Below are 25418 nucleotides of genomic sequence, written 5' to 3'. Positions count from 1 at the left end.
GAACGCCCCACCACGCTGGACACTCTCATTCAACGGAGTCTACAAATAGACGACCGGTTGGAGGATCGTCGTCAGGCCCGGGGTCGCCGACACTCCCAGTTCACGGCACCAGCTTTTTCCGGCAGCCCCACGGTCACAACTGATTTAACGGAGGAGCCTATGCAGCTCGGGGCAGTGCAGCCACGCCTTTTCCCCGCAGAGAAGGCGCGGCGTCGGGAGGGAAATCTCTGTCTTTACTGTGGCGGAAGTGGACACTTCGCTCGGTCCTGCCCTGAGAAACGCCAGCCGCAGGGAAACCGCCAACCCCAGTAGCTGATGGTCCTAGCTACCGGGGGTCCCAAACCGTACAGAATGGGCCCGCACCAATGGACTTGCAACATCTTATGGTTTCGGTACGTTTATACCCTCCAGGGGGGCCCTGGATCCTCACCCATGCTTTGGTAGATTCAGGGGCAACCCGCTCCTATATGGACGCTGCTTTTGCCACCCATCATCAGGTGCCACTTCGGAACAAGCCAGTACCGATCCAGGTGGAAGCGTTTGACGGACGACTTCTGCGTTCAGGTGCTGTTACTCAGGAGACCCAGCCCCTGGTCCTGTGTCTCCAGCAGCACCGGGAGTTGCGAACTTTGGACATTGCTTCTATGCCCCGCTTCCCCCTGGTGCTCGGGATGGACTGGCTGGAAGCCCACAACGTTCAGATTAACTGGGTCAAACGGACCGTGCACTTCCCAGACCCATGTTCCCATGCTCAATCCGGAACGCTGGCGGCCGCGCCCTCAGAGGAGGCAGCACCCACGCTCCCAGCCGTGTACCAGGACTACCAGGACGTGTTCGAGGAACGGGGGGCAGACCAGCTGCCGCCGCATCGGCCTTTTGACTGCGGCATAGACCTCCAACCCGGAGCGCCTTTACCAGTGAGTCGCTTATATTCCCTAACAGAGCCAGAGCGCGAGGCTTTGCAGGACTTCTTGCGCAAGAACCTGGAGCGTGGGTTCATTAGGCCTTCCACCTCGCCTACCGCGGCACCAGTGCTTTTCGTTAAGAAGAAATGTGGGGAACTCCGCCCTTGCCATGATTACCGAGCCCTGAACAAGATTACCGTCCCAGACCGGTACCCCTTACCCCTTATCTCGGAGCTGCTGGAGCGGGTGCAAGGGGCACAGGTGTTCACCAAGCTGGACCTCCGAGGGGCCTACAACTTGATTCGGATCCGAGCCGGGGATGAGTGGAAGACAGCGTTTGGGACCCGGTACGGGCAGTTCGAATATTTGGTTATGCCTTTCGGTTTGTGCAACGCGCCTGCTGTGTTCCAACGCTACATCAACCACGTGTTTCAGGACTTGTTAGACAAGTACGTGGTGGTGTATTTGGATGACATACTGATTTACTCCCGTGACCCGGCTCACCATGAGGGACATGTCCGGACCGTGCTGCAGCGCTTGCGTGAGCACCGTTTGTACGCAAAGCTCAGCAAGTGCGAGTTCCATCAGCGGACTGTGGACTTCCTTGGTCACCGGCTCTCTCCAGATGGGGTGCAAATGGACCCGGGGAAGGTGACAGCGGTTCGAGAATGGGCGGCACCCCGGAACCGCAAGGACCTACAGCGTTTCCTGGGGTTTGCCAATTACTACCGGACCTTCATCGCTGATTATGCTCATCGCACCACCCCGTTGACCCGGCTACTGCGCCCAAAGACGCCGTTTTCCTGGGACAAGGAGGCAGAGGAGGCGTTTCAGGGGTTGAAGGCCTGTTTCCAGAGGGCACCAATCTTACAACATCCTGACCCCTCTCGACCTTTTGTGGTGGAGACCGACGCCTCCAGTACGGCTCTCGGTGCCGTCTTGTCTCAACAGATTGGGCCTGAAGCGCCACTCTTACCCTGTGCCTTCTATTCCCGCCAGCTCCTACCAGCGGAGCGTAACTATACTGTGTGGGAGCGGGAACTACTGGCCATCAAGGTAGCCTTTGAGGTCTGGCGCCACCATCTTGAGGGGGCACGACATCCGGTGGAGGTGAGAACCGACCACCGGAACCTGGAGTACCTCCAGACCACCCGCAAGCTGAACCAAAGACAGATCCGGTGGGCGTTGTTCTTTTCCCGGTTCCAGTTCCGGATCCGCTACATCCCTAGCTCTCAGAATCAGAAGGCGGATGCCCTGTCCCGGAAACCTGAAGACAACGCAGACACGGTACAGCAAGCAGAACCCACCACGATCCTACCTCCGGCTGCATTCCTGGCCACCCAGGAGGCGCAGCCACTGCAGGTTCGGGTGCGGGAACAGCAGCGGGTCGACGCTTGGGCCCAGGATCGGCTCCGGGAGCTGGCTGAAGGGTCCAGCCCACAGTATCCGGGACTGGTCCTGCATCAGGGCCTTCTGCTGCATCACGGTCGTCTGTACATCCCGCCAGGGCCACTACGGCTGGAGGTTCTCCGGATGGCCCATGATGCCCCAGCAGCGGGGCACTTTGGACGGTATCGGACCACCCATCTGGTCAGTCGAGAGTTTTGGTGGCCCCGCCTGAAGGCTGACGTGGCTCGCTACGTTGCTGGTTGTGATGTCTGCCGGCGCGCCAAGGGACCTACCGGGCGACCCCCCGGCCTACTTCAGCCATTGCCAGTTCCACCGCGTCCTTGGCACACGGTTTCATTGGACTTTATAGTGGACTTACCCTCGTCTCGTGGCTGTACCTGCCTTCTGGTTTTCTCCGACCATTTCACCAAGATGGTGCACTGCGCTCCCTGTCCATCTGTACCCACAGCCAAGGAAACTGCTCAGCTGTACCTTCAGCATGTCTTCCGCTTGCATGGCCTACCTGAGCGTGTGGTGTCCGACCGGGGCGTTCAGTTCACATCCCGGTTCCGGCGAGCATTACACCAGACCCTCGGGACAGAGGTCTGCCTCTCGTCAGCCTACCACCCACAGACCGATGGCCAGACGGAACGGGCGAACGCGGTGCTGGAGCAGTACCTCCGGTGTTACTGCAGCTACCAGCAGGATGACTGGGTCGACCACCTGGCATTGGCAGAGTTCGCCTATAACAACGCGGTGAATGCGTCCACCCAGCAGACCCCGTTCCAGGCCAGTTATGGTTATCATCCACGGCTGTTTCCAGAGGTGCTGCTGGCGTCCGCGGTCCCGGCGGTGACGGAGTGGCTTCAAGAGCTCCAGTCCCAGCAACAGCTTTTGGTGGAGCAACTGCACCAGGCCAAGGAAGCGTACAAAGCCCAGGCCGACCGCCACCGCCAGGTGGGGCCGGAACTTCGCGTCGGTGACCTGGTTTGGCTCTCCACTCGCCACCTCCACCCCTCTCGACCTTCGCGGAAGTTGGACGCCCGCTTCACCGGCCCGTTCCCTATCGTAGACCAAGTCTCTCCTGTGGCATTTCGTCTCCGGTTACCCGCAACCCTGAAGGTTCACCCAGTCTTCCACAGGTCCCTTTTGAGTCCGGTGGCCCCACCCGACGAGTTCCACCCGAACCGTCCCCGACCGCAGCCAGTGTTGGTTCGGGGAGAGCCTGAGTACGAGGTGGAACGCATCCTGGACTCCCGATACCGCAGGGGAAAGCTGCAGTATCTCATTGACTGGAAGGGGTACGGACCGGAGGACCGTTCCTGGGAACCAGCGGCCAACGTCCACGCACCTGCCTGCCTCCGAGAGTTCCAGGCGACGTACCCCGGCAAGCCGGGTCCGGACCCTCGGTTGAGGGGGGGGCCTGGGAGGGGGGATGGTGTGATGGCCTGGGATTCCGATTCGGAGGATGAAACAGAGGAATCCCAGCCTGCACAAGAGTCCCCGCCTCCAGGGCCGGCTGAACTGGGGCAAGGCCTAGATGCTGAAGAACCTGCACCTGTGGCAGTGCATCAGGAGCTGGCCCCAGGTGAAACCCTTCTGGCCCCAGAGAGGCTTGACGACTCAGTGGCCACAGGTGAGCCTCCTCCAGGGCCCAGTAACCCTTCGGCCTCTCCTGATCTGCAGAGGCTTAGGGCAGAGAGGCGAAGGGAACTGGTTGCCCCCAGGAGGAGTGCTCGCCTTAAGGCCAGAGGAGGCGGGGCTCCTGGGGGCCGGGACCGCCCCTGGCCTTAGAAGAGGATAAAAGCCCAGTCAGCCCGGCCCCAGGTTGCGGGAGCAACGTCGTTGTTGGCTTCGGACCTTCCTGTGTTCCTGATCCCTGCTCGGCCTCCTGTTCCTGACTATCCGGTACTCCTGTTCCCTGCTCGGCTTCCTGTTCCTGACTATCCGGTACTCCTGTTCCCTGCTCGGCCTCCTGTTCCCGACCATCCGGTGTTCCTGTTCCCTGCACAGCCTCCTGTTCCAGCGTACCTGTTCCCCGCCCGGCTCTCTGCCTCGGACCTTGCCCCTCTTCGTGTGGACTCTGCTACACCCAAGGTACCTTACCCCCGGGACCAGCACACTGAAGGTCCCTGCCTTCCCGCCGCTCTCTAAGGCTCCTCCCCCAGTTCCTTCCCCAGCAGTCTAAGGCTAGTTTGCCTTGTCTCTCTTTGCTCCACCCTCTTCATCTCGCCACATGTTCTGGGAGACCAGACAGGAAGGGAGTTGGCTGCATCAGGAAAGGGAGACTCCATGGCTTCTTCAGCAGCCTACCTCCAAATTGCCTCTTGACCCCGCTCTGCTTCTGCCTCTGATGCTGGACTGCTCTCTGCCCCAGCCTCTTCCCTCTCACCAAATCCTATTATGCCTTCAGTTTCTGACACCTATTCCTCCCAGTTTGCTGCCTCTTCTTCCACTCATCATCGTCCCACCACCAATCCCCTGGTTTTGGAGCCTTCTTCCTCTTAGGGTTCCCTTTAGGGTTCCCCAGCTGGTGCCTCCCATCAGTCCTCTGCATCCAGCCCGTCCGTGACAACTCCATGCAAAAATGTGAGTGTTGTAAAAGATTTGCACTAAAATGCCGACGGATTTTCAGGTGCCTGAATTTTGCGATGCAAAATTAACATGCACATAACGGACACGGGTGGTACTATGGGTTAAACCACAGAGCCTAGGACTTACCGATCAGAAGGTCGGCAGTTTGAATCACCGCAGCAGGGTGAGCTCCTGTTGCTCAGTCCCTGCTCCTGCCAACCTAGCAGTTCAAAAGCACATCAAAGTGCAAGTAGATAAATAGGTACCGCTCCGGCGGGAAGGTAAATGGAGTTTCCATGCACTGCTCTGGTTCGCCAGAAGTGGCTTAGTCATGTTGGCCACATGACCCGGAAGCTGCACGCCGGCTCCCTCAGCCAATAAAGCAAGATGAGCGCTGCAACCTCAGAGTCGGCCACGACTGGACCTAATGGTCAGGGGTCCCTTTACTTTTTTAAGTGCATATATTGCAGGGAAAGTGTTCACAAAGATGCATATGCTGGCGAAAACTGCATGACGTTAGGGACTATCACTTGCAAAAATGTGTATCCTTGCAGAATTGCTGGCGAGAATGCTGACTAAAAACAACGTAACAATAAATCATGAACTGATGCGGAAATATGTCAAACTGAAAGGGATAGATTTCCCCAAACCTTCTGAGGATAGAGGAAGCAAGTTAAAAAGGAAAAAAAACACTTCTTCATGTAGCACATAGTTAAACTATGGAACTCACTCGCACAGGAGGTGGTGATGGCCACAAACCTGGGTGGTTTTAAAAGATTAGACAAATTCATGGAGGAGAAGGCTATTCATGGCTACTAGCCATGATGACTATGCGCTGCCTCCACTGTCAGAGACAGCAACGCTTCTGAAACCACAGGAGGTGAGAGGGCTCTTGTGCTCAGGTCCTGCTTGTGGGTTCCCCGCAGGCATGTGGTTGGCCACTGTGTGAACAGGATGCTGGACTAGATGGGCCACTGGCCCAGTGGCATAGTGTGGGGGGTGCAGGGGGGGCCGGCCGCACCGGGCACAACATCTGGGGGTTAGGGTTAGGGGCGCAAATCCACCGGTTAGGGGGCGCAAATCCACGGGTTAGGGGGCGCAAATTACTTGCCTTGCCCCGGATGCTGAGAACCCACGCTACGCCACTGCACTGGCCTGACCCAGAAGACTCTTCCAATGTTCCTCTTCACTCACTTGTAACTTCACCATATTTTGTGAAATGTGCTCCATCTGCTGGCCAAGCTGACAAAGACACAGCAGGGATCCGGCCCAATCGCCTTCTAAATCCGGCTCATGCACAGTCTGGGAATCAGCGTGTTTTTACATGAGTGGATTGTGTGCTTTTATTTAAAATGCATCTCTGGGTTATTTATGGGGCATAGGAATTCATTCATTTCCCCCCTCCAAAATACAGTCCGACCCCCTCACAAGGACCGGCCCCCTGCTGAAAAAGTTTGCTGACCCCTGTTGTAGATCATCTAATCTAAAATGTAACTTTACCCAGTAGGCTAGTTCCTACATTCACTCACATGCCCTTTTCTATCCAGGCAACATCAGAGCTCAAGGCCACATTCCAGCCAGGTGAAATCACTCCAGGAGGGTGCAAATTTGTGCTGACAAGGCAGTCCTGGGTGCAGCCCAGGTTGGGCTGCTAAGAGGGCAGTTGGTGTGTGGCTGTTGTTTTTTGACATTTTGTTTTTAAAAAATGGCTCCCCACTGGAGCTGAACCTACTGGGTGAGTTTTCAGGTTTGCTCATAGTTCTTAAAGTGGCACAAAAAGTATTTTAGGGAAAGGTGCATTCAGGGAGTGAGGCAGATGAAAGGTGATTGGGGAGCCAAGTCCAGTGTAGTGGCTAACATGCGCTAGGACAGGGGTCAGCAAATTTTTTTCAGCAGGGGGAGGGTCCACTGTCCCTCAGACCTTGTGGGGGGGGGCAGACCATATTTTGAAGCTGCTTACCTGTGTCTTGCAAGCAGCAGGGGCTGGCGGCAGTGGCAGCAGAGGAATGATAAGTGGCGCATGAAAGGGCTCTGGAGAGGGGCTACTTAAAATGGCAGCCGCTTGAGCGCTGCTGCTGCTGCTGCTGCTGGCACCAACAAACAAAGCCCAGCTCTCTTCCTCCTCTAGGCAGGGCAGGGAGAAGCCAGGAGGAGGGAGGAGGTGCCGACACCACTGTGTGAGAGAGAGGGAGGGAGAGAAAGGGAAAGAACACACGGGCTGGCAATCCACACAGTGATTCCCAGATCGTCCGCGGGCCCGATCCAGAAGGCAATTGGGTCTGATCTGGCCCACGGGCCTTAGTTTGATGACCCATGCGCTAGGAGCTGGGAAATGTGAGCTCAAATCCAAGAAGCTATGTATATAATCCAGGCTAAGCTACTGCACTGGGTTGAGTTATGAGAACCATGTCAGCTTCCCTGCGCTCCTTGCAGGAAGGCTGGGATAAATACACAGCAAATAAAGACCAACATCTGTTGGTGAGTCCCACATGGGGCTTGTAAAGTGAAGATGGAGAGGGGGAATCCCAGCATATGCCACAAGAGGGCAGCATTGGCTCTTCCTTACAGGAAGGGAGATCTTGCAACTTCCTTTGGGTCAGCTGTGAAGAAGGCAGAAAGTGTTGAACTATACAGGAGCAGGAGTGCAATGACCTTGCAGAGATCCCAATGTGACAGTCTCGTGGTTTAGCATAATTGCAGCACTGACATTGTGGGATGCAAAGCTGAAAATGGAAGGAAAGTGGATCAAGGGGTCACAACTCCCCCATCCCTACAGTACTGTCTGTTCTGACCCATATAAACCTTTGAAGGACCCAGGCAGAAGTTTGCAGCCTAGCTCTCTAGATGGGGGTGGCAGGGATGTGTGTCTATGGTGCTCTAAACAGCTGGCCCAAAGGAACCTTTCATACCAGTGGCATAGCAAGGTCAGATGGTACCCGGTGCAGAAAATTTCTTGTCACCCCGTTTGAAAGGGAGACGAGGCTGCTTCAGGTGCTAAAGTAGGGGGGGCAGCAGGAAGGGACTGGAGGACAGAGTCGTGGGGGGGGCCATGCAGGCTGCACTGTAGCCCCCTAAGCTAGTCTGCAGCCCCCAGAGTTGGTGGAGCTAGAATAAAACCCAGCCACCCCTACAGCTGGACTCCGTACATGGAACCAGTGTATGTGTGCACTGCCTTCTTCCATTTCAGGGGGATATGTGGGCTAGATGACCCTTGGGGTCCCTTCAGCCCTACAATTCTAGGATTCTCTGTCACCACAGGCAGAAAAATGTCTCAGGCTAAACAAAATATTCAACATCTTTATCAACGACTTATTCAACATCTTTATCAACGACTTGGATGATGGACTCAAGGGCATCCTGATCAAATTTGCAGATGACACCAAACTGGGAGGGGTGACTAACACCCCAGAGGACAGGATCACACTTCAAAATGACCTTGACAGATTAGAGAACTGGGCCAAATCAAACAAGATGAACTTTAACAGGGAGAAATGTAAAGTATTGCACTTGGGCAAAAAAATGAGAGGCACAAATACAAGATGGGTGACACCTGGCTTGAGAGCAGTACATGTGAAAAGGATCTAGGAGTCTTGGTTGACCACAAACTTGACATGAGCCAACAGTGTGACGCGACAGCTAAAAAAGCCAATGCAATTTTGGGCTGCATCAATAGGAGTATAGCATCTAGATCAAGGGAAGTAATAGTGCCACTGTATTCTGCTCTAGTCAGACCTCACCTGGAGTACTGTGTCCAGTTCTGGGCACCACAGTTCAAGAAGGACACTGACAAACTGGAACGTGTCCAGAGGAGGGCAACCAAAATGGTCAAAGGCCTGGAAACGATGCCTTATGAGGAACGGCTAAGGGAGCTGGGCATGTTTAGCCTGGAGAAGAGGAGGTTAAGGGGTGATATGATAGCCATGTTCAAATATATAAAAGGATGTCATATAGAGGAGGGAGAAAGGTTGTTTTCTGGTGCTCCAGAGAAGCGGACACGGAGCAATGGATCCAAACTACAAGAAAGAAGATTCCACCTAAACATTAGGAAGACCTTCCTGACAGTAAGAGCTGTTCAGCAGTGGAATTTGCTGCCAAGGAGTGTGCTGGAGTCTCCTTCTTTGGAGGTCTTTAAGCAGAGGCTTGACAACCATATGTCAGGAGTGCTCTGATGGTGTTTCCTGCTTGGCAGGGGGTTGGACTCGATGGCCCTTGTGGTATCTTCCAACTCTATGATTCTATGATTCTATGAAAATGTGTGGGCACCAATCCGCATGGCTTCATAAGAAGACAAGACACATTCATGGAGGGGATGGTTACCAATGGCTACCAGCCAGGATGTCTCTGTTCTGCCTCCACAGTCAGAGAAGATTTGCTTTCTTGCTTCTTTCATAAATCAGCAATGGAGGCTGCATTTCCTTATTTACAGGTGGGCTGTTGCTAAAGCACATAACATGCTCTTCACGCTTAATTATGTGTTAGGAATACAAGCATAAATTATTGTGTATGTATGTGTTTGTATTTGCAAACTACCCGAGTCTCTGAGTGGTGAGACTCTAGGGCTCTTCGGTTTCCTTGGAATGAAGGTCAGCAGAGACTGTGGTGTCTTTATGCTATATGGTTTTAGGATGGAGGGGCTCACAGCATTGACAACCCCAGCAGATCTTGCTTCTCCATTAGTCGCAGCTTTGACTTCAGCACAGAGCAAGCCGGTCTCTGTGTCTCCCACAACTCTCTCTGGCTCTTGCTCTCCTACCTAGCAGCCTGGTGAGGTTGGGGGAGGACAGCTCCACCCCCTTTAGCCTGGGTTGCCCCATCCCTTTGGTGCAGCTTTTGCAGCCCAGCTCATTCTTTGGGGATGCTGAAGAGGACACTCAAGTGGCCAGTGAAGGCCCTTGTCTTGCCAAGAAACTTGTCTGTGGGAATCATGCATCCATAATGGTATGGAATGAGTTGATGTCATCTAGCATTCTCTGATGTCATCAGAAGAGTAGGCAGTTTTTCCCCGTTAGGTCTGTTAATGACTGCAAAGGATGAGTAGCTTTGGGAGCCTCTTGGGGAGATGGAAGGATTCAAAGGACTAAATCCATGAAGGAGAGCTACTTACTCTGAGATGGGGGAACCTTCGGGCAAAGGCCAGCTGGCTGCCAGGTTTTTTGGCTCCCCACTTTCCTCTATGGAGTAACATCAGAGGTCCTGCAGGAGGAAAGAGCATCTCAGGGTCAGGGGCAAGTCTGGGCCAAAGCGGTCCTCCATTGCCCCCACCATGGAGTCCCTGGCATCCCTTTATCATCTCCGATGCTATCAGGACACTTACGTTAAGCAGGAGGAGTAGGTGTGAAGCATTGGGGGTCTCTGTCAGAAGCTCCAGAGCAGATGATGGAAGTGCCACTTCAGTTCCTGTGTGTGATGCCCATGTTCAAGCCAGCAGGTCCACAAAGCACAAGGAGGGGAAAGGGAGAAGAGAACAAAAAGTAAAATAAAAGTGTTAAAATAAAAAAGTAAAATAATAAACCAAATAAAAGTGAATAAAATCAAATGAATCAAATAAAAGAAATAAGTCAAAATCAAAATAAGAAACTGGAAAAATAACAATAAACCAAACTCCTCTCCTAATCTCTAGCACCCACCACCAACGCCTCTCTCCTCCACTCACCTCACTACTAACCCACAATGGTTGCCTGCAAGTTTGTGGCTTTTAAATGAGAAGCAAGAGATGTCACAAAGGAGGGTGGGTCATTGTCACCGTGGCAACCCCCCCCACACACACACACATGGACCTGCTCCTCTGTCAGAACTTGGAAGCACCTGCTGTTCTGCCTGAAGCTGGGCTCCATCTTCATTTCACATCCTTCTTCCTGAAGCCCCATTCCCAAAGGGAGACCACCCCCACATCCTTCCAGGCAGGCTGGGGTCTCCATAGTGCAGGATTGGACCATCTGCTTTGCATGCAGGTCTTCTGTCCTGGGCGGCATCTCCAGGGGGAGGCTGGCAATGTGTCCCCCCCAAAAAAAACCCTGGAGAGCTGCTGCCGGTCAGTGCAGGCGCTGTTGAGGTAAGTGGGTCACAGAACTGACTGTGTCCATGGCAGCTTCCTAGGAATATTCCTCTTAAGTTCTTTAGCTGAAGAGGAGCAAGCTAACGTCTACACAAGATGGACCACCGATTCCTTTCTTTAAGAGACAATCTGGAAAAGTCCCTGTTTAATATACAACAATGCAAGGGCAGAAATCCTGAATGTGAGAGGAAGCAGAATTCTTCCCTCCCTCTGCAAGAAAGCCATAGGCCAAGGGACACCCCCCCCCGGTGGACTAGATGACCCCCCAGGGTCCCTTCCAGCTCTACCAGCTCTATGATGTCAACTGCAGCAGACCCTCCAGATTTCAAAGGAGGCCATTGAAGCATCTGAAGGCAGCGGCACCTTCTTCTGAGCTCCTGCACAAGCCTCAATTCACCCATTCAGGCTGCAGCCCCTCTCCTGTTGTCCGCCCCCCCCCCGGGTATTCAGAGGTACACACCCCCTGAATATGGAAGCTCTCCATTTCATTTTTAAATTTATTATATTTATATAAAAGGTGCTATACGAATTCTAAGCTCTCAAATCTGTAAAATACATGTTCATAAATGTACAAGGCAAACACATACATAAGTTCATATAAACCTGAAATAGTAGAGGAGAACAATCCTGAAGCCATTCTGATTCTCCCAATGACCAATATTCCTCTGCAGGAAGGGAGGCGAATGAGGAATGTGCTTACAAATCCAGTCTGAAGGGTGTATTTGTGTATGAATAGAGTGAGCCTGTGACCTGGACTCAGGAACTAAAGTATTTACCATCACTAAAGGCTGCCCAGGTAACGCAGTCAGTGACCATGATCAGGTATCCTGACAGGCAGGATTTCTGCTGTAGATAGACTGCCTCCTTCTGTGATGTATGTATGATGTTTAGGGGGGTGGTCTTGAGCTTCAGGCTGGGCAATTTCAAAAGTCTACATAAGGGCTTGCGCACCATTGTTCGGGGTTCCTTCTCCCTCCTGCGTGTGGTGAGTGGGGAACCTGTTGCAACAGTTTAATAAAGATCAGGCTTACTAGCCGCTTTGCTTCTCAATATCTTCTGGTTGGCCTCTGTTAGTTTAATAATAATAATAATAATAATAATAATAATAATAATAATAATAATAATAATAATTTATACCCCGCCCATCTGGCTGGGTTTCCCCAGCCACTCTGGGCAGCTTCCAACAAAGTATTGAAATACAGTGGTCTGTTAAACATTAAAAGCTTCTCTAAAGAGGGCTTCTAAAAGTCTGGTAGTTGTTCTTCTCTTTGACATCTTTGACACGGAGAGAGAACCTACCTAAGGACTCTATATGGGCTCTTGGATACCCCATAAGGGAAAAAGGAGCAGTTTTTTTTTCTTGTAACAAAGGTAAAGGACCTCTGGACGGTTATGTCCAGTCAAAGGCGACTATGGGGTTGTGGTGCTCATCTTGCTTTCAGACTGAGAGAGCCGCCAGACAGCTTTCTGGGCCATGTGGCCAGCAGGACTGAACCACTTTTGGCACAACAGGACACTGTGACGGAAGCCAGAGTGGACAGAAATGCTGTTTACCTTCCCGCCACAGAGATGCCTTTTTATCTACTTGTACTAGCCTGCTTTTGAACTGCTAGATGGGCAGGAGCTGGGACAGAGCAACAGGAGCTCACCCCGTCGCAGGGATTTGAACTGCCGACCTTCTGATCAGCAAGCCCAAGAGACTCAGTGGTTTAGACCACAGTGCCACCCGCGTCACCTTACCTTATATTTATATACCACCTGGATATACCATGTAAGGTGGCTTGCATGGTTTTCCTCCTCCCCATGTCCTCCTCACAACGACCCTGTGAGGTAGGTGAGGCTGACTCCAAGGGCATTCAGTGAGCTTCATGGCCGAGTGGGAATTCGAACCCAGAGGGCATCAGAGGAAGGAGGGAAGAAAAGAGGGACAGAGGCCAGTGTTGCCCACGACACCCCTGAGCATTATTCAAGGCACCCCCGGGTGCCACAGCACCCTGGTTGAAAATCACTGGCTTAGATAAGGGGTCATCTAGCCCAACCTCCTGCTACTGCGCCTCCAACCTTGTTCCTATATCCTTTGCAGGGGTTGGACTAGATGGCCCCTGGGCTCCCTTCCGACTCTACAATTCTATGAGTCTATGATCTTCCTTTGAGCCCTCCTCCTCTTTCTTTCTGTGGAGGCTTTAGCACAGGGTTTCCCAAAACTTGGGTCTCTGGCTTCTGTTGGACTACAACTCCCATCATCCTTAGCTAGCAGAACCAGTGCTCAGGGATCATGGGAATTGTTGTTCAAAAAACAGCTAGGGACCCAAGTTTGGGAAACCCTGCTTGTTCCCATACCCCACTCTTGCTTAGTTTGCGTAAACGGCAACCCTTGCATATCCATCCCTGCTATCCCACGCCTCCCCTACCTTTATTGCCTCCCTAGATTGTAGGCGCATCAGGGCAGAGGCCTAGCCACTTTGTACTCTGTGAAGTACCCTGCACATAAATGGGAAAGGGGTGCAGCTGAATTGTAGAACATCTGCTTTGTATGTGGAAGGGCCCAGGTTCAGCACTGAGCTTGATGGACCAGTGGTCTGATTTGGTATAAGGCACCTTCCTGTGTTCCTGTGTCTTAAGGGGAGGGCTGTAGCTCAGTGGGTAGAGAATCAGCTTTGCATGCAGAGAAGGTCCCAGGTTCAATTCTTGGTGTCTCCAGGTAGGTCTGTGCCTGAAATCCTGGAGAGCCTCTGCCAGTCAGGCCAGGTGTGGGGAATGGTTGGTCCTTCAGACATTCCCAGACATTCCAGAGCTACAACTCCCATCAACCACAGCAAGCATGTCATATGGCATGGGATGATAGGAGTTGTAGTTCAGCAACATCTGGTTCCCCACACCTGGGTTGTAACCCATACTAGCCATACTCAGAGTAGGGTCACCGAAGTGAATAGACATCACTGCCATAGGATCATCAGTTTCACTGGGTGTACTCTGAACAGTACTTCATTGGATACTAATTAATAATAATACAGTGGTACCTCGGGTTAAGTACTTAATTCGTTCCGGAGGTCCATTCTTAACCCAAAACTGTTCTTAACCTGAGGCACCACTTTAGCTAATGGGGCCTCCTGCTGCCGCCATGTGATTTCTGTTCTCATCCTGAAGCAAAGTTCTTAACCCAAGGTACTATTTCTGGGTTAGCTGAGTATGTAACCTGAAGTGTATGTAACCTGAAGCGTATGTAACCCAAGGTACCACTGTAATAATATGATGATGATGAAGGAGGAGGAGGAGGAGGAGGAACAGCACTGAGTTGTTTTCAACATGGCCATCGATTCCTCCCCACTTCCAAACAAAACATGGCCCAGAAAATCGTACAGTTTATTTTAATTTTTATTCTTTTGCTTTCGAATGGCGTATACAAAAGGCATACACAGTATGCACTCAATATATTGATCCTGGCATCAGGATAAAAAACCCAAAAAAACATACACCACCCATGACACGGGTGGCAACATTCCCCATCCAAGAGGAAACACCATTATTTCAATGAAACAAAAAAACAAACAAACCACAATCGAGAACGAATCGTCCTTACTCTCAGAATGTATGACATTGAAAAATCAGAACCTCTCACTAGACTTTTTTCTTATTTAATAGAAAGGGAGAGAGTACCGTTTCTCTAAGAAACAATCAGCGAAACATCACAGCATTCTTTTTGTCCAAAACAGAAGACCTGAAATTTCTATCAACCAGACAAAAATTAATAATAATAATCATCCCACCAGGAAACTAGAAATCTGGTTTCTCAGAGCAGGAAGAGAGCAAAAGCCAGAAGCTTTTTACAGGCAAAGGGAGAATGATCTCCTACTGCAGGGATGGGGGACCTGTGAGCCCCCAGTTGCCAAAATGCTTAACCATTGGCTAGGCTGGCTGGGGTTTCACACCATGTAGAGGCCCTTTCAGTTCCCCATCCCTGTCCTGCTGCCACCTTTGGCAGCTTCAAGATTCTGAAAAATCTTTCTACACTTCGACAACAAACAATTTGCTGTTCAAGACATAACAACCTCCCACGGCAACTTCATTATGAAGATACATGTCCCCACCCTCTTTTCCAGAGTGTGGGGATTTTGCCCATCAAAGATCGGCATTCAACAGACTACACGAGTCCAAATCACTCCGTTTCTCCCTGAGAATAAATAATTTTAAAAGGGGGGGGGGAATAACATTCCCTACGAAGAAGAAGACCAGGGCTGGATGATTGGATGGAGTCCAGCCCTCCCTCTAGAAACAAAGTCCACTGGCAGCTTTTGAGCTGCCTACCAGGGCCTCCAAAGAGCATGGATGTTCTTGGAGGAAGAGTGCTTCAGCCCAGACGTTGAGTGGACGGCTTCAGGCAGAGATAGCTGGTTCCTTTGGAAGTGGTTCACGAGCTTAGCCTGAGTTTCTGCGTGGACTTTGTGGCGAGACATGAACTGGAAGGCTTCCTGTATGCATTTGGAATACCCTTCGGTGAAGTCCACCTGTGTGTCTTTATGAACAGGCCCCAACGCTACAGAAGGAAAAGGGAGAAGAAGAGAGAGATTTAATATTCATGCGCTGGCTTGGGGAAACACTTTAAAATCACATTCTCTAATGCCGCTCCCTCTGGTGTCAAACTCAGGTGGTGAGTGCTAATAGGACTGCAGCCCAAATGGGGCCAGTTGGGAAGGGAGAGTTTGGATGCTTGGGGAAACCCCAAGATTTGCAGAAGTGCAAACGAATCTTCACCAAAAGAATAACAGGGTTGGGGAGGCAGCCTCATGATGACTGAATATGCTCATTTAGCCAGAGAACTTTAAATATTGGCTGGGGGGGAAATGGGAAATGGAAGGGGACATGTGAAATGGCCTTTACTGGAAGAGGGCATTTGAGGGAAAGGCTATATAGCTCAGTGGTAGAGCATCTGTTTTGCATGCAGAAGGTGGCAGGTTCATTCACCAGGCAGTGTAAGTTAGATGAGCCAATGGCTTAGCTCAGTAGAAGGCAGCTCCCTATGCTCATAAATGACGTTGCTCCAAAGAGTGTGAGGCAGGGATATACTGCAACATTTTGTTGCCATGCACCCCACTTGTCTCAAGTCTCTTTGAGCAGGCTCTGTCGGTCTACTCACTTTTGGTTTGCTGGCTCTGCTGCCTCAAGTAGTCCACGGTCATCTCGAGGATGTCGGCTTTCTCCAGCTTGGAGTTGGGCTGGTGCCTCTGAAACTCCTTCTCCAGCAGAAGCTTCAACTGCTCGATGCTGCTGTTGATTCGGTCGCGGCGCATTTTCTCCACCACCGGCTTTCTAAGCTGCAAATGAGGAGGGGAGGAAAAACACAGACACATTTAGCGGAGATGTTCAAACGGAGCCCCTTTCTTACTCCACAGACTTGCTAGATTCCCCAGCAGGTGGCATGCAAAAAAAAAAAAAATACATTTTGCCATTTAAAAACAGCGGCATATTCTCCCTAGCAACTTTGAAATCAATAGTTTGCGACTAGGAGCTTACTTTTGGGAGATTTAAAATTTGTTAGCAGGTTGCTTTAAACTGTGTTTTAGAAGTAATAACTGCATTGCTTTAGTATTCGCATGCCCTTTGGAGGAAGGTTCAGGATATCAATCTGACGTTAAATAAAAACAATCTCTTCAGGGGAAGAACACGTCGAATTTCTACTCAGGGCTAGCCTTACTCAGAGCCATAGCTCTCAACTTTTCCCTTTGCTTGCGAGGAATCCTATTTGGAATAAGGGAATTTCCCTTTAAAAAACGGAAAAGCTGACAGCTATGCTCAGAGCAGACTCATCAAAGCTAATAACTATTGCTAGCTTCATTAATTTCAGCGGGTCTATGAGTTACCCCCAAAGAATCAGACAGGTTTTAGTTTAAGTGCTGAGAATTCTCCATTAGAGACAGTTACTGTTCTTTTCCCAGAACTACGATTCCCAGTGTTCTCTGGGGCGAATGACTGTTAAACCCCGCTTTCACCCTTAAAGCAGATGTACCCCGCTAGAGCACCCCACATCCATCCATTTACTTACTTTATTTTTCTCTTTCGGGGTGAGCAGGCCATTTTGATCCATGAAGACAAGACTGGAAGGTGCCATCCTTTTCTCTCTCTCTCTCTTTGCCAAGCTACGGAGGCAGATGTTGCTTAGGAGGAGATCCTTGGGCGAATACGCTGTGAGAGGTGGCTTGCTCCTGCCTTCTATTTATACCAGCCGGGCTCCCTGAGATGCTGTGGGTCTGTGCTTCCCTCGAGTTTCCCACACTCGGGAGCCAATCAGAAGGAGCCGGCGGAGACAATAGAGGAAGCAGCTCGCCTTGCATGCTCCGTTGGCAGTGAATAGCCTCAGGATAATGACCTTTTCCCAGATGAGCAGGTGGGGAGTCTGCGCTACGTGAAAGATTGGGATCAGGGATTACACACACGGGGAGCTGGGAACAGGCTGCCCCTCCACTCGCAAAGGCCACGGGACAGATTAATCACATTCCAGACCATCACAAGGTGCATCTCGCAGCCATTAGTGGGCACGGGGGTGCTGTCAGTGCATGTATGGCAAGCGATGGCAGGAGAGAGCCTTCGCTTGCCTAAAGAGGGGAAAAACACACACACACGTCCAAACGAGTGCCGTGCATAGGCCTCAGAATTGGCATGGGCAAATCTGTCCATCTCGGTTTCTCACTGCTCCAGGCTTGTTCATTCTTACACATTTTCAGCATCAGATTATTATTACTACAGTGCTACCTCAGGTTACATAGGCTTCAGGTTACATACGCTTCAGGTTACAGACTCCGCTAACCCAGAAATAGTGCTTCAGGTTAAGAACCTCGCTTCAGGATGAGAACAGAAATTGTGCTCCGGCGGAGCGGCAGCAGCGGGAGGCCCCATTAGCTAAAGTGGTGCTTCAGGTTAAGAACAGTTTCAGGTTAAGAACGGACCTCCGGAACGAATCAAGTACTTAACCTGAGGTACCACTGTATTACTATTACAGTGGTACCTCGGGTTACATATGCTTCAGGTTACCTACGCTTCAGGTTACAGACTCCGCTAACCCAGAAATAGTGCTTCAGGTTAAGAACTTTGCTTCAGGGTGAGAACAGAAATCGTGCTTTGGCGGCGTGGTGGCAGCAGAAGGCCCCATTAGCTAAAGTGGTGCTTCAGGTTAAGAACAGTTTCAGGTTAAGAACGGACCTCCGCAACGAATTAAGTACTTAACCTGAGGTACTACTGTATTACTATTACTATTTATTGAAGGGCTGCTCAGCCTCGGGTCCCAGGGCAGGTGACAACAATTGAAGCACATTGTTACACAATATTCACAACGGTTTGAAACAACTTTGAAATGCAGAAATAAGGTGGGTGCTAAAAATAGGTCTCTGAAGTGTTATCTCAAGAGCGATTGCATCATAAATTGCCTCACTTGCACGTCAGTTTGAGGCTCCTCATAGGCATCTGATTGGCAACTATGAGAACAGGACATGGGACAGGGTGGACGAGTGAGGCCATTCTTATTATGTTCTTTTCTCTCTCTTTTTATTCCTCACGAAATTTGTCAGCACTTTAGTGCAGATTTCACCTAACAGACACATTTTTACATGCAATTTTGGCTCACGTGCAAATTTTTAAACATGCATTTTCCCCGCTGTAATGCATTTTTTTGTTTTGTTTTGTTTTTGCTTTCATTAATTCATGTTTATATGTAACTACGCATGCTTCACCCTGCCCCAGTAAATTTGCATTTTCAGATAAATAATTTGGTTGGAGAACTCATCGCAAAATTCAAAGCATGTTTCGGTTTTCCCAGGAAGTAGAAACGAGGTGGATTCACCTTTAAATGCAAACAGAATCAAAATTCTCCATACCCCAGTCTCACACAAGTGATAAACTGAATGCACCTGCAATCAAAATAATAATAATAATAATAAAAATTCTGCACATAGAAAGCTAGTCCATCAGGGAGAAGATGCTACTTTCTGCATGCGGTGTGTGGAAGAAAGTTTTCCAAATGGAAGGTCACGTCTTTGTGCCAGTCACTGACTCGCAGCCTAATCTGCCTCACAGGGCTGTTGTGAGAAGAAATTTAGATAGTGGGGGAGGATGGATGATGTAGGCCGTTTTGAGTCCCGCAATGAGATGCAAAGGAAAAATGAATAATCATCAGGGACTTGTGAGCTGTAGCTTAATGATGGTGTGTTAGTTAGTTAGTTAGTTAGTTATTATACCCAATAAATTTCATGGCTCTGGTAGGGTTGAAATTACTTATCCTTATCCAAAACCAGCATGATCAAGTATTCCAAAAGGATTGGAGTAAATTTTTACGATATCTGAAAGATTATTGTAAGCAATTAACATCACTAGCAGGGTTGTCTGAAGATTTGTAACGAGAAATTTTCTACCTTTCTAGATTTATTTAAATTTTGAGTTATTTTGCAAAGAGTGTAATTAGAATTGGAAAACGTACGAAATGCAATGATATAAAGGTTAATTTTGAAAGCCATTAGGTGGGAGGGAAGGAAGTTGATAGGCTCTAAAGAGCCAAGGAGGTAAAGTGGATAATAATGATGTGAATGTATATTATTAAATGGAAAATAAATAAAAAATATATATTAACAAAAAGAAATTACTTATCCTTACCTCCAACACAAAAACACACTGAGACTGTCATTTATATATATATATATAATAGCTTTTGCTTATAATAATGAATAGCAGTAATAGCAGTAATATAATCAGGGCATTTAGAATGGTTTAGTAGCCTGGTATCAGAGGGACTATTTGAGCATCGCAAATAACAGCCACAACATTTATCTATAGGTGTGAATTAATGCTTGCACTGGGCTGGACCAAAGACCAAGAGAGTAAACTTTGTTCCCATTGAAATCAATGGAATCCAGTATCTTGCCCTCCTGCTGCCAGTTTCATTTAGTGGACAGAGCCTAATTGCTAACAGTGCGATCCTGTGCATGTTTACTCAGCGTTAGGCCCCTTTATTTCAAGGGAGGGGGACTTACTGTGAAATTAAGCATGCAGATCTCTGCACCAGCCCTTTCCCAACCTGGTGCTTTCCAGATGTTTTGGCCTACAACTCCCATCAGCTCCAGCCAGCCTGGTCAATGGCCGAACATCTGCAAGGCACCAGGTTAGACAAGACTTCACAGATTGCTCTGAATTCAAGGGTACTTAATGCTGAACTAAGTCCTGCTGAAAGTCTGAGTAGGCATGCATATAATTTTACCACACGATCACAACAATATTTATATAACGTTTAATTGCAGTAAGATTTATATATGGTTTGATTGCAAGCCTACCCAGATATTTAGAAAGCTGGTGCCATTTTAATCTTTTTGTAATAGGCCTTTTTATTATTATTATTATTATTATTATTATTATTATTATTATTATTGAATGTTTTAAATTGCTGTAGTTAATTCCCTTTATCAATAATGTCACTGTTTTGCTTTACAGTGGTACCTCGGGTTAAGAACTCAATTCGTTCCGGAGGTCCGTTCTTAACCTGAAACTGTTCTTAACCTGAAGCACCACTTTAGCTAATGGGGCCTCCCACTGCTGCTGTACTGCCGGAGCACGATTTCTGTTCTCATCCTGAAACAAAGTTCTTAACCCGAGATACTATTTCTGGGTTAGCAGAGTCTGTAACCTGAAGCATCTGTAACCTGAAGCATATGTAACCCGAGGTACCACTGTATTTATGTATTTTGTAAACCGCTTTGAGGTTTTCCCCAATAATGCAGTGTATAAATTTTAGGAACCAACGAAACAAGGCAAAACCTCAAAGCGGTTCACAGAACAATTCTCCCCCCCCCCCAACACTGCAAGTTCTTGTATGTTATTTTCAGTAACATACGCACACTTCTGTATACGATTGTTTGGACAGATCACCTGACATTGCAAAATCTGGAGAAGCGTGAATTCTGAAGGACAACTGACACTTCGGTTCAGATCTCGCTCGGGAAGGTGTGGATTGTGTAGGTTTGGCTTTAAATGCAAATGGGATTTCTCACACTAAGCACATGTGCACAAGCAATTCCCTCCTCCCTCGAGATCAGGTAAGGGGGGAAGGTGACCTGTCTCTCTAGCACACGCTTCTTCTTCCTCCTTCTTCTCACCCCCCCCCCGCCCTACACACATCCAATTGTTCCAGCCTTGAAAAGCCTTGCCACCTTTTGTTTGGAATGGCAGCTGTTGAGCTCAAAACCTTTTATGTCAAGTGGTGGGAAAGTTTATATGACCTCATCTCCCATGTACTCCTCCAAAACCACACCGATAATCTCTCGGCACATGTGCTCTGTTTTGGAAGGGTATAATTTTTTGGGGGGAGGGGGGTGTTTGTTAGTTTAGAGGATACTTCAATCTACATATTCTTTGATCTCCCCTGCCCCAAGTGCCAGGTTTACATTGCAAAAAAATAAATAAATAAAAGGGAAAAACCATCCTTTTCATTTAGGGTGGGGTGTGAGTAAAAAAAAAAGATTATTGTTTGTTTGTTTGTTTGTTTGTTTGCATACCTTTCCTCCAAGGAGCTCAAGGTGGTGTATACCGTCTCCCGTCTCCCCCCCCCCCCGATTATTCTCACAGCAACCCTGCAAGGGGGTGTTATTGGGCTGTTGTTGTTGTTTCGGTTTTGATTATATATTGTGTGGTTTTGTGTTTTGGTTTTGTTCTGTGAACCGCCCTGAGACCTCTGGGTATGGGGCGGTATATGATGAAGAAGAAGAAGAAGAAGAAGAAGAGGAGGAGGAGGAGGAGGAGGAGGAGGAGGAGGAGGAGGAGGAGGTAGGCTGAGAATGACTGACTTGCGCCCAACATCACCCAAGGAGCTTCATGAATGAGTGGGGATTTGAACCCAGGTCTCCTGGGTCCTAGTCAGGCACTCTAACCTCTACTACACACTGGCTCTGATGATGATAAGTGGAAGAAAAGGAGGAGGGAAGTGTGGCTGTTGCTTATTTGTACAACTGCCTTTAAGGTAGGCCGGTATTATTAACCTGTTGTTCCGGCTGGGAGGCCAGAGATGGACGTCAAACTAGGAGCCATCACTGCTGTTGGTTATAGAGCAGCCTCAGTGGTGAGTGCAGCACTTGACTCACTGCCAGGCCCGGCCCGCCCATGAGGCAAGGTGAGGCAACCACCTCAGATGGCAAGATCCACAGAGACAGCAGATGCAGCCTACAAGGAATGCATCGCCTGCTGCCGCTGGCATGGTGGCCTCCTGGCCTTCACTCACTCCTTCCATGGCAGGGCAGGACACCATCTTGTACTTCACCTCAGGTGCCCAAATGTCTTGCTCACTGCCCTGAGGAGCTCACAATCAAATCCAGAGGTGCAACAAGAGGAATACGGAGAGAAGTGTAACCAGTTAGCATAGACGTTCATTTCAGTTATCCATACTTAACGTTTAAAACTAGGGATGGTTGAGGCTACTTTGTGGTTTCTGTCACTTTCATTTTTTCTCCATGTTCATCTGGTATTTTTTGAAAATAAGCCACACTAAATTGTGTGCTTTTAAATGCATCTTTTAAAATATGTCTTCTCTCAGATTCTGCGTTTCGGTGTGTATAGGGGTAGTAGAGGCCCTGGGTTGTAGTTTGGTGAGCACCCCTCGTACATAGGACAGCCTGACTGATAGTGGCTGGAATGTAGTAATTTTGTGGCTTGCAGAGGTGGCTGCATTTCACTAAGTCCTACTCAGAGTAAACCCACTGAAATTAAGGAAGCTTCATAAGGTTCCCACTGCACAATGCATTTAAAGCTATTTTGAACAAGCATGGCTTCCCTCAAGGTATCCTGGGAACTGTAGTTTAGGGTGCAGGGAGTTGTTAGGGAACCCCTCACAGAGCTGCAATTCCCCCAGTAGTTTAATCATCAGCAATGCCCAAACCAAGAAAGAGAGCCACCTTTCAAAATTCTCTCTTCTCTGAATTTTGCAGTCCAGTTCCCCGGCCATGGAATGTGTGCCATAATGCATATAGTAGGCTCAAGCATGCCGGAAAATCCCTCTATTCATGAAAATGATAGGCAAATCTGCATTGTATTAGGGGGAAACTGCTTGTGCAAAAAAAAAAGTGTACATCAGGCAAAAGTGCCTACCAAATGCATATATGAGTGCTAAATTGCTGATGAATTTTCATGACTTTAAAAAACAACGTATTATGGTGTGGGAAGCTGAATTTAAGATTGGAGAAAGGAGGATCGCGGAGGACAGATTTGCCCATTGCGAGCGTTGGCGTGTGGCTGCTGGCGCCTTGATTGCGAAACCCCGGCGGTGGTGATAACAAGCCTTGAGAAAGCGCCGCTACAAAGTGCCCGTCCCTTCTGCAATCCCTGCCAGATGTTCCCCTCCTTTTTAAAAAGGAGATTTACCGCATAGTCAAACCTCCCCCAAACCCCCCGCAAAAAGAGAGAGAGAGTTGCTGTCTTGTTGGGAGCTACTTCCCAGATGGTCTTCTGGGACTCTGCTCTTTCCCACTGAACACAATGGCGAGTCAAGGACCATGGCTAATGTGCTTGTTGTGGACAGGCACACGTCCATGGTGGAGAGGATGAATGTCATTAAGAAAATGCGTGGGAAATGCAGGAGGTTTCGAACTTCCTCTGCCCAGAGAGGAATAAGCTCCTTAGCCAGGAGGCTAGGAAGCTTGAGACCTAGGAAGCCAGGTTTTGAGAGAGGGATCAGTAGAGGACGCAGCTTTATACTGAGTCGAACCATTCGCCTTTCAGTTGTTTCTGCCCTCTCTGGTGGCAGCTGTCCAGGATTCCAGGCAAGGGTCCTTCTCACTCCTACCTGGAACTGCGAAGGGGTGATCCTGAAGCTTTCTATGTGTGCTCCAGAGCTAATCTATGGTCCTTCCTTGCCATCAGGGTGGCGAATTCCTTTTTTTTTTTTTTTTGCTTCAAAATTTTTTATTCATTTTATAACACAAATAATAAACACAAACAGAAAAGACAAACAATACAAACAAATTCTTCTCATATCCTTATTTTTCTAAACATTGTTAAGTGGGCTTCCCCAAGTCCCACCTATCTGATTTTCATTTTACTTCATCTTTAGCAGTTTACATATATCATAATTTCTAAGCATTTTTTTAAACCACACTTTAAAAAATTTCACATTTTATCACTTACAAATAATACTATTTTAAAATACCCTCTCTTCTACTTCTAACCCTACAGCCTTTATCCACTTCCAAATCTATTCTAAGGTTTAAATATTAACATATTTTTTTCAAATATTCCTTAAACTTCTTCCAGTCTTCTTCCACCGTCTCTTCTCTCTGGCCTCGGCAACTCCCGGTAAGGTGGCGAATTCCAAGTCTGATCCCAGGTGACTTTAGGGAAGGCGCTTTGCTTATTCCCAGAGGCCCTCTTTTTTTTGTCAGCTGACCTACAAGAACAAAATGGCGTGCTCACAGCGAAGTCCTTCACAAGAACATAGGAAGAGCCTTCTGGATCAGGCCAGCCAATGGCCCATCTAGTCCAGTATTCTGTTCTCACAGTAGCCAATCAGGCACTCTTTGGTGACCAGGATCAGAGCACACAAGCACTTTCCCTGCTTGCGATTCACGGCGACTGATATTCAGAGACCGGCCACCTCCAATAGTGGGGGTATCACAGAATTATGGAGTTGGAAGGAGCCCTGAGGATTATCTAGTTCTGTGTTTCCCAACCTTGGGCCTCTAGCTGTTTTTGAACTACAATTCCCACCATCCCTGACCACTGGTCTTGCTAGCTAGGGATGATGGGAGTTGTAGTCCAAAAACAGCTGGAGACCCAAGGTTGGGAAACACTGAATTCTAGTCCAACCCCCTGTGATACAGGAAAATTTCACTCAGAGTGGGGCTCAAACCCACAACCCTGAGATTACTAGCTGAGCTAATGGCTGCTGATGGCCTTATCATCCACCAAGTTGTCTAATCCTCTTTTAAAGCCTAATGAGATTGGGAAGAGGTAATAGAAGCCTAAAATAGTAGATTTGGAAGCGACCCTCAGGATCATCTATTCCAACCCCCCTGCAATGTAGGAATATGCAGCTGTCCAGTACAGTGGTACCTCGGGTTACAGACGCTTCAGGTTACATACGCTTCAGGTTACAGACTCTGCTAACCCAGAAATAGTGCTTCAGGTTAAGAACTTTGCTTCAGGATGAGAACAGAAATTGTGCTCCGGTGGCGCAGCAGCAGGAGGAGGCCCCATTAGCTAAAGTGGTGCTTCAGGTTAAGAAGTTTCAGGTTAAGTACGGACCTCCGGAATGAATTAAGTACTTAACCCGAGGTACCACTGTATCCTTTTTGAGGTGAGGTGTCCAGAACTGGTACCTCAGGTTAAGAACTTAATTTGTTCTGGAGGTCTGTTCTTAACCTGAAACTGTTCTTAACCTGAGGTACCACTTTAGCTAATGGGGCCTCCCGCTGCCACTGCGCCACTGCCGCACGATTTCTGTTCTCATTCTGAAGCAAAGTTTTTAACCTGAGGTA

The 25418-nt window shown here is 49.0% G+C and overlaps 1 protein-coding gene across 1 annotated transcript; it reads right to left on the bottom strand.

The window, feature by feature from the left end:
- Nucleotides 1-14280: 14280 nt before the first annotated feature.
- On the bottom strand, nucleotides 14281-17116 carry LOC310711783 (transcription factor HES-5-like). The gene is made up of 3 exons (XM_083514040.1): nucleotides 16964-17116; nucleotides 16058-16235; nucleotides 14281-15457 (listed from the first exon to the last, which is right to left on the bottom strand). The coding sequence occupies exons 1-3, from the start codon at nucleotides 17027-17029 to the stop codon at nucleotides 15225-15227; spliced, it is 477 nt and encodes a 158-aa protein (XP_083370166.1). The 5' UTR covers nucleotides 17030-17116; the 3' UTR covers nucleotides 14281-15224.
- Between the last annotated feature and the right edge of the window lie 8302 nt (nucleotides 17117-25418).

The sequence above is a fragment of the Podarcis liolepis genome (assembly GCF_965112155.1).
Source record: "Podarcis liolepis genome assembly, chromosome: 7".
Lineage (NCBI taxonomy): Eukaryota > Metazoa > Chordata > Lepidosauria > Squamata > Lacertidae > Podarcis > Podarcis liolepis.
This window is presented reverse-complemented; position numbering and strand designations above follow the sequence as displayed.